This window comes from Melopsittacus undulatus, chromosome 6, assembly GCF_012275295.1.
Source record: "Melopsittacus undulatus isolate bMelUnd1 chromosome 6, bMelUnd1.mat.Z, whole genome shotgun sequence".
Taxonomy (NCBI): Eukaryota; Metazoa; Chordata; class Aves; order Psittaciformes; family Psittaculidae; genus Melopsittacus; species Melopsittacus undulatus.
Window position 1 is genome coordinate 8,709,739 of NC_047532.1, and position 15,319 is coordinate 8,725,057.

The 15,319-nt window shown below is 48.7% G+C and overlaps 1 protein-coding gene across 1 annotated transcript; it reads right to left on the bottom strand.

The window, feature by feature from the left end:
• Positions 1-1,978: 1,978 nt before the first annotated feature.
• On the bottom strand, positions 1,979-6,699 carry FPGT (fucose-1-phosphate guanylyltransferase). The gene is made up of 4 exons (XM_034063508.1): positions 6,621-6,699; positions 6,072-6,260; positions 4,852-4,944; positions 1,979-3,893 (listed from the first exon to the last, which is right to left on the bottom strand). Exons 1-4 carry the CDS (start codon positions 6,697-6,699, stop codon positions 2,449-2,451), a joined length of 1,806 nt encoding a protein of 601 aa, XP_033919399.1. The 3' UTR covers positions 1,979-2,448.
• Between the last annotated feature and the right edge of the window lie 8,620 nt (positions 6,700-15,319).

Here is a 15,319-nt window from a genome sequence, read left to right on the forward strand (position 1 = left end):
CCCTTCTTGCAAGGGCTAAATTTGTTATAGCTGAAAACCACACACACTTCATAATCACTGCAAAAGATTTACCCAGTGCCTAAATAGATACTGTTTTTCAAATGTGTCATTAAGGATACACAAAAACCACAGAATCCCAGCCTGGTTTGTGTTGGAAGGGACCTTAAAGCTCCTCCAGTTCCAACCCCTGCCATAGGCAGGGACCCCTTCCACTGGAGCAGCTTGCTCCAAACCCCTGTGTCCAACCTGGCCTTGAACACTGCCAGGGATGGGGCAGCCACAGCTTCTCTGGGCACCCTGTGCCAGCGCCTCAGCACCCTCACAGGGATGAATGCTGGTGCAACACTCACCACTTCACAGAACTTGGGTCATTCCAGCACCGGGGGAGGGTTAAGGAATGACACAAAGAACAGGACATCCCAGAGGACACCACTTTCTGCAGGGGCACAAGTCCCTGCTTCTGACCCATCCCAGATGCAAGTGGGTCTGCAGGTTGGAGCAGCCCTGGGCAGGACAGGCAGGAGAGCAGCACACCAGGAACTCTGAAACACTTCAGACATACCTGTTCCTTCTCTTTTTGCCCTTCATAGACTGGTAAGAGCTTGGGGCAGCCTGCTGAAACTAGGACTCCATTCCTGATCCTTCCTCTTCCTGGAAGGAACACCACTTCCAGGACCATAGCAGCTGCCATTCAGTTGCATCTATCAAAAACCCTTTCCATAGGCTGTTCACCCAGCCTGCTTTTCTTCATCCTTTTTCCCCATTACTTAGGTCTCAGAAGCAAACCCATTTTCTCCTTCCACCAGACTGGCTGAAGCTCTGAAACCCACAAGTGGGACTCAGGGAAGCAGAGTAAAATGCAACTGTAACAGTTAAAGTGAATAATCATGTTAAATGGATGCATTGGCAATGAACATCCAGAAACCCTCTCAGGCAGCAAAGCCAATGCCAGAGAAGTGTTCTCAGAGCAGTCTGGTCTCCAGCTGAAGATGCAAAGTCTGCACCAAACGTCTGCTTGCCCCAAGATGTTCTGCATGCATTAACACAGGTTCTGGAGATGGGATAAGAAACAAAACACAATTTGATGCTCTGGGTTCTGTGGCTGTTTTTACTTTGTGACTTTAGGCATTTGTCTTGAACCTCAGTGTTCTCAAACCTGCTCTTTCCATTGTTAAACTAGTTCTTTAGAATGACTTCCAAAACCTCCGTTTGCTCAGAAACTCTCCTTATCCCTTTGAGGTCAACCTCAGCAATTTCCAACCTCCACAACTTGCTCCTTTGTGCTCCTTCTTGCTCAGGAAAAGTCCTATGTCTTCCTCTCTTTATCAGTGAGGAAGGAACCTGATGAAGGCTAAACCAGCTTGGGTGAGATTCAGGAGATACAACACTGCTACCTGGCAGGTGGCATGTGACAGGTGCCATTTGGGAATTCAGTCAGCAAGGAGACAAACACTGCTACACACAAACAGTGTTTCAGTAAAATGAAAGCCCACACATGAATGCGTTTGCAGTCAAATTGCATTGATGGAACACACAGCATGTTCTGAAACCCAGCATGAAATGGCCAGAACAGTGAGCACAGAAACCACACTCACCCATCTAGAGCTGGATCTCTGGCACCTCAACCAGGAGCAAGAGGACATTTAATTAGTGAAGGGTGGAGAAGTGGGTGAGAGAACAGATCCCCTGTGCTCTCTGCAGGTGTGTTGTGGCACCATCACACCACTGAGCCTCTGTCCCCTGCTCCACTGGTCTGTGTGAGTGCTGAGCATCAATGGGGAAAGCTGCGCTATCTGCAGCTCTATGGAAGTTTGTGGAAGCTCTTCTCCAAGGACTCCAACAGTTTTGACCCCACTATTACCAGTCCCAAAGGAAAGAACCATCCTCCATGCAAAGCTTTTTCCTCTGATGAAACCAAAGAAGTATAAAAAAATTACAAAACAGAGAAAGAAATCATTAATGCTAAAGACAGGATGTCTGGATTTAAAAAGTACTTTTAATAAGTGTACCTGTACCCGTTTGACAGATCACTGTGAAAAGGGGGGTGAAAGGAGAGAAACTCAAGTTACTGCTACATCACGCTGTGTTGCTGCATCTAAGTCTATGCTGAAGTTTCTACAGCAGTTGCCAGTGAAATTTCCATGAATCTGCTCTGTATCACATCCCTCCTGCAAAGGCCACAGAACACAGCAACCAGGAAAAGTCACCCATCAGCGTCTGCAGAGATCTGAAATAGTCCAGTACTTCTCTCATCAAAAGAACAGTTCATCTGCATTCACTGCATCATTTGTGTCATGCTACAGCAATGCTGCTAATGCACGTTCATTACTCCTCCTCTAATGAAACCACAGACAAGATCTGTGTGCTTTTCTCTTCTGATTTTCACAAGCTGGGCAGCATCAACCACCCTCAAACCAACACCAGGCATCTGTTCAAGCACTGCTCGTTCTACAGATCAGACTTCTCTTTTTGCCTTCGTAGATGGATTTCATCATAAATTTGCTTCCTGAACTTCATCATGTCCCCTACCTCTTTGCACCTGAGCATCTCCTGCACAGACAAGCACCTGAGGCTGTGCAATGCGAGACGTGACGTGTGCTGCACGGAATGCACCATCTGCAGTGCCACGTGGACCGATTCCCGCAGCGTGGAGCAGACAGGGAAGAGCCTCGCGGTCCACAAGCTCAAGCCTGTGCTCTCGCTGGAGAAGAGCTGCTCCGACACCTGCACACCCCAGAGCTCCAGGCACTCCGGCAAGCTGACTCCCCAAAACTGCAGTGCACCGATGTCGGACAGCACCTTCACACTCTTCTTCAAGTCATCCTCCACACCAAACACCATGCTCACATACTGCACCTCACGGTCAGCTGCTACACTCAGTGAGCTCAGAAAGCAGTGGGAGGGAACATCTACTTTCCCACTTATATCAACCCCACTGACAATGCTGCCCTCCCCTACGGAGACCTCAGGCCCAATCCTGGAGTACTCAATGATGGATCCGGGTCCTACAAGACATCCCGGCTCCAGAATGCTGTGCATGACGCTTGCTGTTTGAGCCAAGGCCCTGTCAGGAAAGATGCTGAAGGCCACAGGCAGCAAGCCAAGCTCAGACTTCAGTTTGCTGTCAGATGTAAAATGGAACAAATACTCCTCAGTAGTTCCAATGTGGTAGAACTTGGAGTTGTTCAAGACTACAACATTAAGTGCAGTACCTTTGAGGAGAGAGTACAGCTTCTGCCGCACCTCTATCAACTGTGATCCCTCTTTTGGGATGCTACTTGTCTTTGTTGTGTAGTCTTGCGTGGCTCCAGGTCCCAGGGCCTGCAGGAAGTCACCATAAGCATCTATTTCACAGCAAAGAGTGCCCATCTGCTTATAAAATGCCAGCAGTCGCTTTGCAGTGCTATGGTCCATGTAGAATATACTGTCTGTGTACACACACTCAGAGCCCATTTCCGAGTCTCTGCGATCTCCGAGGGCAGTTGCCAGAGAACCATTCCCTCTCACGCACACAGCCCTGCACTGCCGCATGGTCTCAACAGTAGGTTTGTGCAGGAAGCGATGGCAAGATGCGTATTCGAGTCCTCCCTTTCCTGAGAAACTGGCTGGATCTAAAACAAACACTCCATGAGTGGTCCCCACCGCCAGGTCTGAAGGGTGAGCTAAGGCAGTGAATCCAGGCTTATCAAAGGTGACTGTCTCCGTAACTCCAGTGCTGTACAGCTCAATGTCATCCGCACATGTAACGAGAACACCCGGCTTCATGTGGCTGGGGAAATCGATGTACATGGCCAGCTTCAGGTCCAGCATCTGGTACATGGGATCACCCAGCGGCAGAGCTGTGAAAGCCTTGCCCAGGGCACTTGCATTGGGCAAACGCTGACTGTAACCACCTTGAGGAAAAGCACAGTTTTAGTTATACAGAGACACTGCCTACGTGAGCAAAACCTAAATCTCTGCCACTATTCTATGAGTGCACAAAGGTTCAAAATTGAGCTCGGTCATATACTGAGTATGCAGCAAGAAATGACAGATGTACAAATACATCAGTCATTCCTCAGCATTTCTCAAAGCAGATGTGACCTGATGCCCACAATTTAACACGTCTTAAATAACTTGTGTTAAAATGGTGGGGTGTTCCATTTCACCTTTACTTTGGAACATGGACCCCTTGTCTGTAACTCAGGTGAAGCAAGCAGATGCCTAATTTTAGCTTGAGAATAAGGAGATCCCCCACACCCACTGGGAATTTAAGCCAGAGCTGAGGCAAAGCAGCAGTGGTTTGGGCAGAGGACACATTGTTACCTGGTTCCTTTCCACTCTGCAAAACTGATGCCCCTTTTGGAAGTGTTCTGGTTGGATACGGCAGTGAATGCTCCAACTGCCCTTAGGACCAAGGGCCTCTAGGCCCCTCCCAAGGAGACCACATGTTCTTTATGGGGTATTTCAGGGCAGCAGCTGAGTTCACACACTCAGAATTACACTCCTTCCTCCACGGTTTGATAGAACAAAGCAAGTGCTGAGAAGAAATACTCAGGTGACAGCAGTACCTCCCAACTGCCAACCTAAACCCAAATAACCACATCACAGAACCCCAGCCTGGTTTGTGTTGGGGGACCTTAAAGCCCATCCTGCTCCAACCCCTGGCACAGGCAGGGACCCCTTCCACTGGAGCAGCTTGCTCCAAGCCCCTGTGTCCAACCTGGCCTTGAACACTGCCAGGGATGGGGCAGCCACAGCTTCTCTGGGCACCCTGTGCCAGCGCCTCAGCACCCTCCCAGGGAAGAACATGTGTTAAAATAGTAACCAAATCTCGTACCATTGTAGCAAGAAATGTAAACTGGAATTTACCAGAGTGAATGAGCAGCACAGTAAAGGATGTCCAGCTGTCACCACACAGATCTTCCAGGCACTGAAGAGCATGAAGAGTTGATCCACCATTTCCTAAAGAAAAAATAGTTTAGTACCTGCCAGAAAGCTCAATGCTTTCCCTGCCAGCCACCCTCTGAGCTCCCCCAGCACTGGGCACAACCCAATCACAACTCCAGCACTGCTGACTTTTGCACTATGGATATGAGGAAAAATGTTTGGGATATAAGGAAATGGTTTGGGATATTTTTTGTGTCCTCTTAGAACTTACAATCGCTAGATTTCTGAAAATCAATTTCTGCCTGTTACTCCACACTGTGGAAAGACTGCTGAGATCAGTTGCTTTCTGCTGCAAAGTGAGCAGGAATGAAGAACTACAGGGTAATGTTATGGACACCCAGGATACTTTCTTCTACACTTTGGCTGCACATCAGGTAAAATACTAAAACATGTTTCCTCCCTGGGAGGGTGCTGAGGCGCTGGCACAGGGTGCCCAGAGAAGCTGTGGCTGCCCCATCCCTGGCAGTGCTCAAGGCCAGGTTGGACACAGGGGCTTGGAGCAAGCTGCTCCAGTGGAAGGGGTCCCTGCCCGTGGCAGGGGTTGGAGCTGGATGGGCTTTGAGGTCCCTTCCAACTCGAACCAGGCTGGGGTTCTGTGATATTCAAATTATTTAAGCAGTGAGGTTAAAGTAAATAGGGTTAATTTATAAAAACCATGAGTTAGCCTTACTCGTATTCTACATGACCCATGTGGCAGAGCCACACAGTGCATCAGCATTCACACCACCCTGACAGGGCCCCCACATATTACACTGGGAAGTGCCATGGCCAAAATGAAAGTGACAAACGCAGCCACCCCTGCTGACAGCAACTGCACAACTGAACCAAAGCTACACCCTATTTAATGGTGTTAGACCCTACACTTGTGCTTTAACGAATACTTGTGCAGCACTTTGGAGCCCTTACTCTGCATGAAGCAGCTGACACAGGACATCAGCACAAAGCCTGCTCCCACCTGACTGCAGGTAAGCACAGCATTGTATCATACGGTATCAGCGCATCGAGCCGGGGCATCAGGCAGCTGCACACCGCCTCACAGGACGCTGTGCTGCGCAGCCGGATCCTTCGGCCGCTCCCCTCCATGCCCCGCACCGGCGCTGGTCTCCCTCCGGGCGCACCCCGCGGCAGTGACCGGTACCCACCGGCCTTGTGTCCGGGCGGGTCGGAGAACACGAGGTAGCGCGGCCCGAGCGGCAACTCCTTCCTGCGCAGCTTCGCCTCCAGCTGCTCCCGGTAGGCGAGCGCCTGCTCCGCGTCCGCGGCCGTCAGCGCCACCACGTCCCAGAACTCGCCGGGGCGGACGGGTTCCCCTGCGGACAGAGCGGCAGCGCCTCAGTCAGCGCGGCCGGGCTGGAAGCACCGCTCCGGGAGCACCGGCCCCGGGAGCACCGATCCGGGAGCACCGGCTCCGGGAGCACCGGTCCGGGGAGCACCGGTCCGGGAGCACCGGCCCCGGGAGCACCGGTCCGGGGAGCACCGGTCCGGGAGCACCGGCCCCGGGAGCACCGGTCCGGGGAGCACCGGCCCCGGGAGCACCGGTCCGGGGAGCACCGGCCCCGGGAGCACCGGCCCCGGGAGCACCGGTCCGGGGAGCACCGGTCCCGGGAGCACCGTTCCGGAGAGCACCGGTCCCGGGAGCACCGATCCGCGGTCCCCGCAACGGGCCGGGCCCTGCCCCCGCCGCTTCCCACCTCGGAGAGCCTCGAACCGCGCCAGCCGTCCCCGCGTGGCCTCCCGCCGCGCCGCGCTCCGCTCGCCCGCCGCCGGCATGGCCGCAGGGACCGGGACCGGGACCCGGTGGCGGTGGTGGCGGTGCTGACACCGCGGCCGCTGCTGTAACGGGAGCCAGAGGCGGTCCCCGAGCGCCCGACCCGGAAGAGCCGAGCGGGGAGAGGCGGGGCGGGCGGCCGGGAGCTCTCAACCCGGGTCCGGCCCCGCAGCGCCGGCGCAGAGCTGGGCTTGAGGATCTGCATCAACGGTGGCATTAAGAAGGGCACTGGGTACTCAGCAAACGTTGTCTGTTTTAAGTCAGAAGATACTTTAGCAGAGCTGGGAGCCCTCACCTCTTGGCCACGATGTTTTCCCCTGTCCCATCCCTTATGAGTGATTTATTTGCAAAGGGCGAACTCTTAGCTTTCTGATTTGGAAAAGAGGAATTCAGATTGGAAAACCCTTTAATAGTGCAGCAATAGAACTCACTTTAAAAGTGGGTTCCCCCTTATTGACTGCATGGGTCTTGATCAGGTTGGATGAAGCCATGGGTGATATGGTCTAGTGTGAGGTGTCCCTGCCCATGTCAGGGGGGTTGGAACTGGATGATCTTAAGGTCCTTTCCAACCCTAACTATTCTATGATTCTATGATTCTGTCTCTGAGTTGTGTACATAATATATACAGCTTGTCTCTCTGAGTCACTGTATATAATAAATACAATTTGTGAGAGGTGTCTGTTGTAACTCACACATTCCCTTCAACAGGGAGACAATTTTCACATTGGGATCAAAATCTGTGCTAATTTACAAGTCCTGTACAGAGCTACTCAAGGTACAAAGTAGTTAATGTTTACTGCCAATAATACTTATTTCTTGTAACTGCAGCAAGCCTTTGAAGCTGTAATTGGGACCCCAATGCATGCAGTGAGATACTGCTGCAGTTCAAGGGAAGTTTTGCTTGTAGCTTTTAATCTGTAGTCAAGCATCCCAATGTGCTCAGTAAGATCATGCAAGTCAGGAGTAATTCTTGATCCAAGTATTCCTGGTAATTGCTTCTTTTCAAAATGCTGCTAACTGGGTGGTTAGTCATAGTTTCATCAGTAGTATTTTACAATGATGGACTCATAGAGTGGTTTGGGTTGGAAGGGACCAAATACTGCTCATCCCTGGCAGTATTTAAGGCCAGGTTGGATGGGGCTTGGAGCAACCTGCTCTGGTGGAAGGTGTCCCTGCCTGTGCAGGGGGTTAGAAGTGGATGGGCTTTAAGGTCTCTTCCAACCCAAACCATCTGGTAATTCTGTGATTCTTTGAAATTGCAGTTTTCCATGGGAATTGTGGTGACAAACCAGCAGAAGGCACACATTGTTGCATGTCTCTGAACACTGCCCAGGTCTGTCTGGTGCTGCTGCCATCCCTTTGTCAGGTAGGGCAAGTGGGCTGATACCAACCCCTTGTATTTGTGAGGGGCAGTTGGCCGAGTCAGTGAAAGGTGAGTGCCATGGGATCATGCCAGCAGTAGTAGGGTCCTTTCTGTGACCCTTTTATGTGCTGTTAACGCTTTCTTGCTGCAATAGTTAGTGCAACAGTTTGTTAGGGTTTTCTACCCTGTGGGTGTATGGTATTTTGTAAGTAGTGTTGAAACAAATACCTGGATGTTTTCTTCAGTTGTCTGAAATGCTTCTTTTGAAGCCGAACACACAGCCCTTTACACAGTCTTTGTACTCTTTCCCTGGATCTCTGAGGGGTGAATCAAAGAAGAGAAGGATCATGAGGAAGTTAACGGAATACTGAGTATCCTGTTTCTAATCCAAAAGATCTGATACTTGATTGTCAACAAGCTATTGTTCAGAGTCTGTTGTATGAGCCTCGGAGGGTCTGCTCAGTTCAGTTAAATGGCCTGTGCCTGAAGAATGTGGGGTATTTGCAGTACTGTTTTTCCACTCCATCCTCTCACATAATCCTGTTATCAGTGCTGTTTCCCTTGGTGGCATGCTGGAGCTCCACACACCTCAGGTAAATAATAATACTTTGTGAAGGTGCAAACCCCAAGTCTGCTGATCTTTAGGCTTGTGTAACTGTGTTCCTTGGAAGCACTGTATATTCTGAATAAAGCTGATATCTTCAGAGAGGAAGCTCCCCTGACTGTGTGTGTTCATTCCTTTCCCTTGGAACAGGCGGTTACATCCTGGGCTGGCAGAGTTTTTGCCATTTGTGCTAAAAAAGCAAGTGCTTTTCCCTGCCTTCCTGCTCTCTGCTGGGAGGCTGGAACCAGCTGAATACTTGGAGTCTCCCGTCTTTTATGAAGGAGTGGAGAGGATGATGATGATAACAGTGTGGTTTGTTACATGTGAATTCCAGAGGTTTTGGCATTGAAATAAATTTGGCTTAAGGGCTGTAGCTTTTAAAAACCAAATGTTTGCTGTACAGAGAAAATGAGCAGTAGATGAGTGGTACCAGAGCTTGCACGGTGCAGGGTGGTGGGTTATTGTTCCTACTGCTGATGAAATGCTTCATCAGCCTCTGCAAATGGTTAAAGCAGGATGGCATCTGCTGCTCCCCTGTCCCACACATACTGGGAAGGATTCTCCACAGGTATTTATGTCTCCAGTTCTCAGTTTTCATCTCCTACTGATCTACTGTTTAGTCCTTCAGTTCTGGGAGTGGAAGGTGAACTTTAATCAGCAGTTTTCACTTTAGCCCTTCTGAGCTCTGTATGTGCTGGGGAGGGAATGAGACAAAACAAGCCAGAAACAGAAAACTGCTGCAGCACTGCTTGGAGCAACTTGCTCCAGAAATCTCCAGGTTTGTGAGTGGATTGCAGCAGGTCTGGATCTGTTAGATGTGTAAACCAATGATGCTGCACTGAATGGCTCCAAGAATGCCTGGTTTGAGTTGGTGTGACCATCCTGAAGGCCAGGATCAGCCCTCGTCTGGTTGATATATTATTCCAGTATTGAGCTGGCCTGTGGGATGGTTTATAATCTTAGGTGTTAATAAATCATATTTTCCCAGAGGATGAATTTTCATCATGATTTTAGGTAAGGTGCCTTCAAAGTCCAGTGTGTTGGGAAGCATAAAGGAATTCAGTGTACTGTATCCTTGTGATAATGAAATAGGAGATATGACTTGTGCATTCATCTTTCAGTCCCAGTGTGACAGACCATGCTTCGTCTGATGCTGCACTGAGCCTGCAGGCAGCCTGTAGGCACGCTGTGGGGAGCAGCATCTGCTCCCTCCAAGCACTGGGTGTTTCTGAGGAGGGAGTTGGTGGGATCTGGAAACTATCTGTCAAATGGAAATGTTTCTGCTGTTGTCATTTCCTTGAGGTCTCTGCTGGTGCTAGAGAGGTGGCTAGCTCATGGCATGCTGTTATCTGATGGGTTTGGTCATGAGGGTGGTTTTTCCAGTTGCCTGGCTTTGACTAGTCGTTAGTGCAGTATTTGATGGAACTGTGTTCAGTGTGATAGGACTGGGGATCTGTTGCTGAAAATGGGTGTTTATTGTGGCCGTGTAACAATGTTTTTGAGGTGATGTAGTGGAACTGTATGTTGTCCTTCAGAATACAAAGCATTAAGAACAATGCTTCACTGAAAATGTGCAGTCCCCTTGCCTCACACCGAGTTCTGAATTCTCTTGCCATTCATGTTTGTCAGCACCCCTGGGTGCATCCTGTGGCTGGACACAGAGATCACACATGACCCCTCCCTGCATGTTCAACCCATTGAGTTTCCCAGTTTGGAATACAGAACATTTATAGAACTGGCATTGGGTTCCAGTATGGGGTCCTCTCTGCATGCCAGGAACTGGCCCTTCCTTGGCTCTCTGTGGTGGCACATGCAGAAGAAATCTTATTTAATGCTTACTTCTGCTTTTACTCCAGGCTTTGCCTTGGGCTTTCCAAAACCTCCCCATTTGTCCTTTATGTGAGTCCCTTTAAGCATTTTTATTATCATTTCTGTTACTTTGTCTTTGGGACCCCACATCCTTTACCTGAAAGCAGAGAGGGAGCAGCTCCTTCCGCTTCTGACCGTTCTCCAAGCCTATAGTAACTGTGGAATGTTTTCCATTTCCCAAGCCAGTGGCATGTGATAAATCTTTCATCAGAACTGGCTGCCTGGAGGCATTTCTTGGTGAAACTGGTTTTTGTTACAAATGTTCATCAAAAGCCATGACTTAAATACGGATGGGCTCTCACCTGACTGACTGGCCAGGCCAGTGGTTTTCTGTGGGCTATTTGTAACTGGGTGGTGGCTGAGGACAGCAAAACCACCACCAGAAATGCGGACACTGTCTTTGAAGGTTCTGACCTGCTTTTGTGAATGATCACTCAGCTTCACCCAGGTCCCTTTGATGGCACAAAACTTTTGCTCAAGGAGATAATTGTGAGGGCCCGCTGACAGCCAATCCTTGCTTAATCCATGCTTTGAAACATGCTATTCATTTAATAAATACTTTTAGAAGTAAAAAAAGTAGAATGAAAAATTCGGCACATAGAGCAGAGCATCCTAACGCAGCGTAACGTGATTTTATAGGCTCTGTGAATCCATCAGTGTTATGAGATATGTAAATCTGTGTTATTTGCTTTTCCCAAAAGACATGAGAAAGCAGCTCAAATCGGAAATAGTCAGTGACTGTGCTGTGAGGCAGAACATTGGATCTGCACAGCTCTGGGCTCGGTGTCTTTCATGCTGATGCATTCAAGGACGTTGGAGGTGTAGGTATTGGAATGACGCACATGCTGCCTTCAACAAGGTACTTCTGTTGCCACCAAGGGTGAACTTGTGGAGTCTCAGCACTTGTGTACTAAAGTAATGAGTTTAATTTGTTAAAGTCAGGTGAATGGCAGAAAACAAGCACTGCAAAAAGCATCTCTGCTGCACATGGAATCATTACTGCCTTTTCATTTCCTTGCTTACATTGTTAAGAACTTGATTCTGTTTCATGGGGAAGATGCAAAATAACTTCATTTGCATGTAAACCTGCCCATACTTCATAACTACAGGAGCAATCACTGCAATAATAGTATTAAAAAGCAAGAAGCATGTGATATCTGTCTTTATTCCATTGGGTAACTGTATCAGAAAGTTTGTACATGAGGATTTTAGTGTTTTGTCAGGGCTGGAGCTGTTCACAAATGTTACCCCACTTTGTGTGATTTTACTGTTGAAGCTAATGGATGTTATAGCTGCAGCTCTGTTGGTCAAAACATTTCCTCACTGAAGCCTCTTCTGATCACTCAGTGTAGTGCATCTGGGCTCTCTGGGTGGTGTGGTTTATTTGGTGTTTTCTTGCCAGCTTGTGTGTTTAACTGTGCTTTTACCAGATACTGGTTCCCCACCATCACTGTTGTGCTTGGACTGGAGCAATGGCCTGGGCCTGGAGGATCTCTGCAGTTTGATGTTTGAACATACAGTTGTTGTCCAAAGCCCCTCCCCAGCACTGGAAGACTGCTGCAAGGCCTCAGGTGGAGGAGCAGTCACTCGGCATTGCGCACCACAGACAATAAAAGGTTGGGTTTGAGGTTAGGTTACTCCTTCCCTTCCCAAAATAGGTGGCTGTTTATGTGCAGCCTCAGCTTTGGGTACCCATTGCTTGCAGAACAGTATTTTCAAGTACAGCAGAGACAGTTCTGGCCCCGTCCTTCCCACAGTGACAGCCAACATCCATGGACCTTGCCCTGCAGAGGGGCTGTCATGTCTTCAGACGGTATCTGGTGAGAAGCTCTTGGGGTTGTTTTTTGTAGGGCAAGACTCGCTGCTGGGGTGGCCTTGTGAGATGTTCCCTGTTGGTGCTGCAAGTGGGTTGTTCCGGGATTCTTGTATTCCCTCAGCTCACATTCCTGTCCTAAGGATCATGTCTGTGTGTGTTCTGTCCATCCGTTTTCATCAGCACAGACCATGGATCATGATGCTACTTTTCTGCTCATTGATCCTTCTGATTTCCATTTGCTGCAGTGATGTTTTCCTCTATTTTCCTTAATGGATAAACAAAAAGGATTAGAGCCATGGGTTCCCAGTGACAGTGTCCCTGCACCACTGAGCCTGAAGAGTGATGGCATTGGTGCTGTTTCGAAAGCTCAGGTTTTTCCCCTAGGAGAGTGCCATTTTCTCCCTCCAGATACACAGTTAAAGCCTCAGAGCAGGAACGCTGTGTGTCTCCGAGGGGGAGGCTGGTGGGACAGGCTGTTAAATACCATGCCATGGTGGGATGTGGTGTGCAGACCTGGAGGACCCAGAGGTGCCTTCAGTGTCTCAGAAGCTGTGCTGGAAGTGATGGATTGTGCTGCTTGGTGGGTGGTGTCTGAAGAGCCTGGCAGCAGGGACCACCTCACCAGAGCATAGAATCATAGAATCATAGAATAGTTAGGGTTGGAAAGGACCTTAAGATCATCCAGTTCCAACCCCCTACCATGGGCAGGAACACCTCACACTAAACCATGGCACCCAAGACTTCGTCCAACCACTACATGAACCACTACAGCTCTTAAACCTGTCTTCTGGGTGTCTGAGGGGAAAAGGGTTAAAATGGAGAAGCAGCTGGTGCTCATTGGTTTGTATAATGAGAGGGTAGGTTTAGATTAGATATTAGGAAAATATTGTTTAGGAAGGTACAAAGAAGAAACCTGGAGCAGGGCTTTGGACAAGGGCCTGTAGGGACAGGTCAAGGGGAATGGCTTGAACCTGCCAGAACAGGGGAGACTGAGATGAGCTCTTAGGCAGAAGCTCTTCCCTGGGAGGGTGCTGAGGCGCTGGCACAGGGTGCCCAGAGAAGCTGTGGCTGCCCCATCCCTGGCAGTGTTCAAGGCCAGGTTGTACACAGGGGCTTGGAGCAGCTGCTCCAGTGGAAGGGGTCCCTGCCCGTGGCAGGGGTTGGAGCTGGATGAACTTTAAGCTTGCTTCCAACACAAACCATTCCATGGTTCTACAATCCTGTGAAATAGGAGTTAAGCAGGTTGCCCTCTGTGTTCTGTCTCAGTCTTGTGTTCCTGTTCTGGGTGAGCAGAGGAATGGTGCAGCTGCCCCAGCTGCTTTCATGCTGAGGCACGGAGCTGCAGTTCTGCACCACAGCTGTACTTGGAGCAAGCCTACTCAGTTCAGGAACCTTTAGTGGTTTTGTTCTTCAGGCTTGTGCATTCTGCAGTGTTTTATTGCCATATTACACATTACCATAAAACCCTCTGTGTCTCCATAAAGGCTCAAACCCAGTTCATTATTATGTTAATATCAAATCCTTTGCAGATAATGTGTTGTCCATTTTTTTTTGAAGTATTGTGCATCACATTCAAAGAACGATACACTTATTCTTTATACTTCCAGAGCCATAACTGTGCCTGGCTGGGGCTTCCTTGGAAATTTAACATCTTCCAGACCATGTTTCATTTGATTAAACTCTTGTTTTCATAACAGAGTCAAAGCTTTCAGGACAAAAAATGTTGGTTTTTTTTTATGAAAACCATCCTATTTCTTATTTCTGGTACATTGAAATCAGTCCCTACGTGTAAGCCGGGGATAGCTGTGTAAATGAATTGAGAATGACTGATGCTCCTTCAGTAGCAGCCCCACATTTAAATTAAGCAGCAGGTGAACCCATTCCGTGTGGTTTTAGTTTTGAAGTGCAGCCGTCTGAGAAGTAATGGAAGTCACAAAAACTGGTATTTTAGAATTGAACTCATTTTCATATGCTGAATGTGTGGAACATTGTGAACATGAGACATATGGAAACCCACGTTTAATGTTGTAGATGTAAGAACCTGTGCCAGCGCTTCAGCACCTCCCAGGGAACAACTTCTGCCTAAGATCTCATCTGGAAAAACTGTGGTTTTCCTAACATCTAATCTGGAAAATCAATCTTCTCCTAATACCTAATGAGGAAAATGTGCTCCTGTTGGTGGTATGTCATAGATTTGGTTCTGGCTACCACTACCATTGCTGCTTGGGCTGTATGAGAGACCGGTCTTGTGTAATGCTGTTTAAGGGAGAATAAATACATAACTCGTGAAACCCAGGTAGGACTCTTGACTGTAAATAGCTGAAGAGAAGGAAGGCTCAGTCATGCTTACAGAATGCTGCATTATTCTTGTTAACATCCATGGAAAGGAGGGAAACTGTAGGAGCAGGCAAGCAGGAACACTGGGATGTGTTCCCTGTCTCAGGTTCACCATACGAGGAGCTGCACATAGCCTACCCTGGATGGGTCTGGCTCTGACTGACCCAAGCAGAGCTTCCTGTAGCCTTTCCTTGTTCCTGCTGGCAGGCAATCAGTGCCTCCCAGTCAGTGCTCGCCTTGGTTTGCAGTATTCATGTCCAAATGGCCTGAGAAGACACTTGTTGTTTGCATTGGTTTTGCATAACTCCTTGCATGCTGCATGTGAAACTCCCCTCATTAGTCACCCACCTCCCTGAGGCTGTGTTTAACAAGCTCTGAGGGGTTGAAATACACATTTTCTTAGATTTGTCTAATATTTCAGACTAGATATTTCATTAAATGTTTTTGTGTGGTGGCTCACTGAATTTCAGCTGCATCAAAAGAATTAACTCTGCTTTGTTCCAGTCCTGAGCACCACATGCTTCTTTATGCACTATGAAGGAGTCACTAAGGTGGTTGGGTTGTTTTTCTACAGCAGAATTGCTTTGCCTGAACTTCCACTGCAGAGACATCATGTCAGGGATGAAGGTAAAT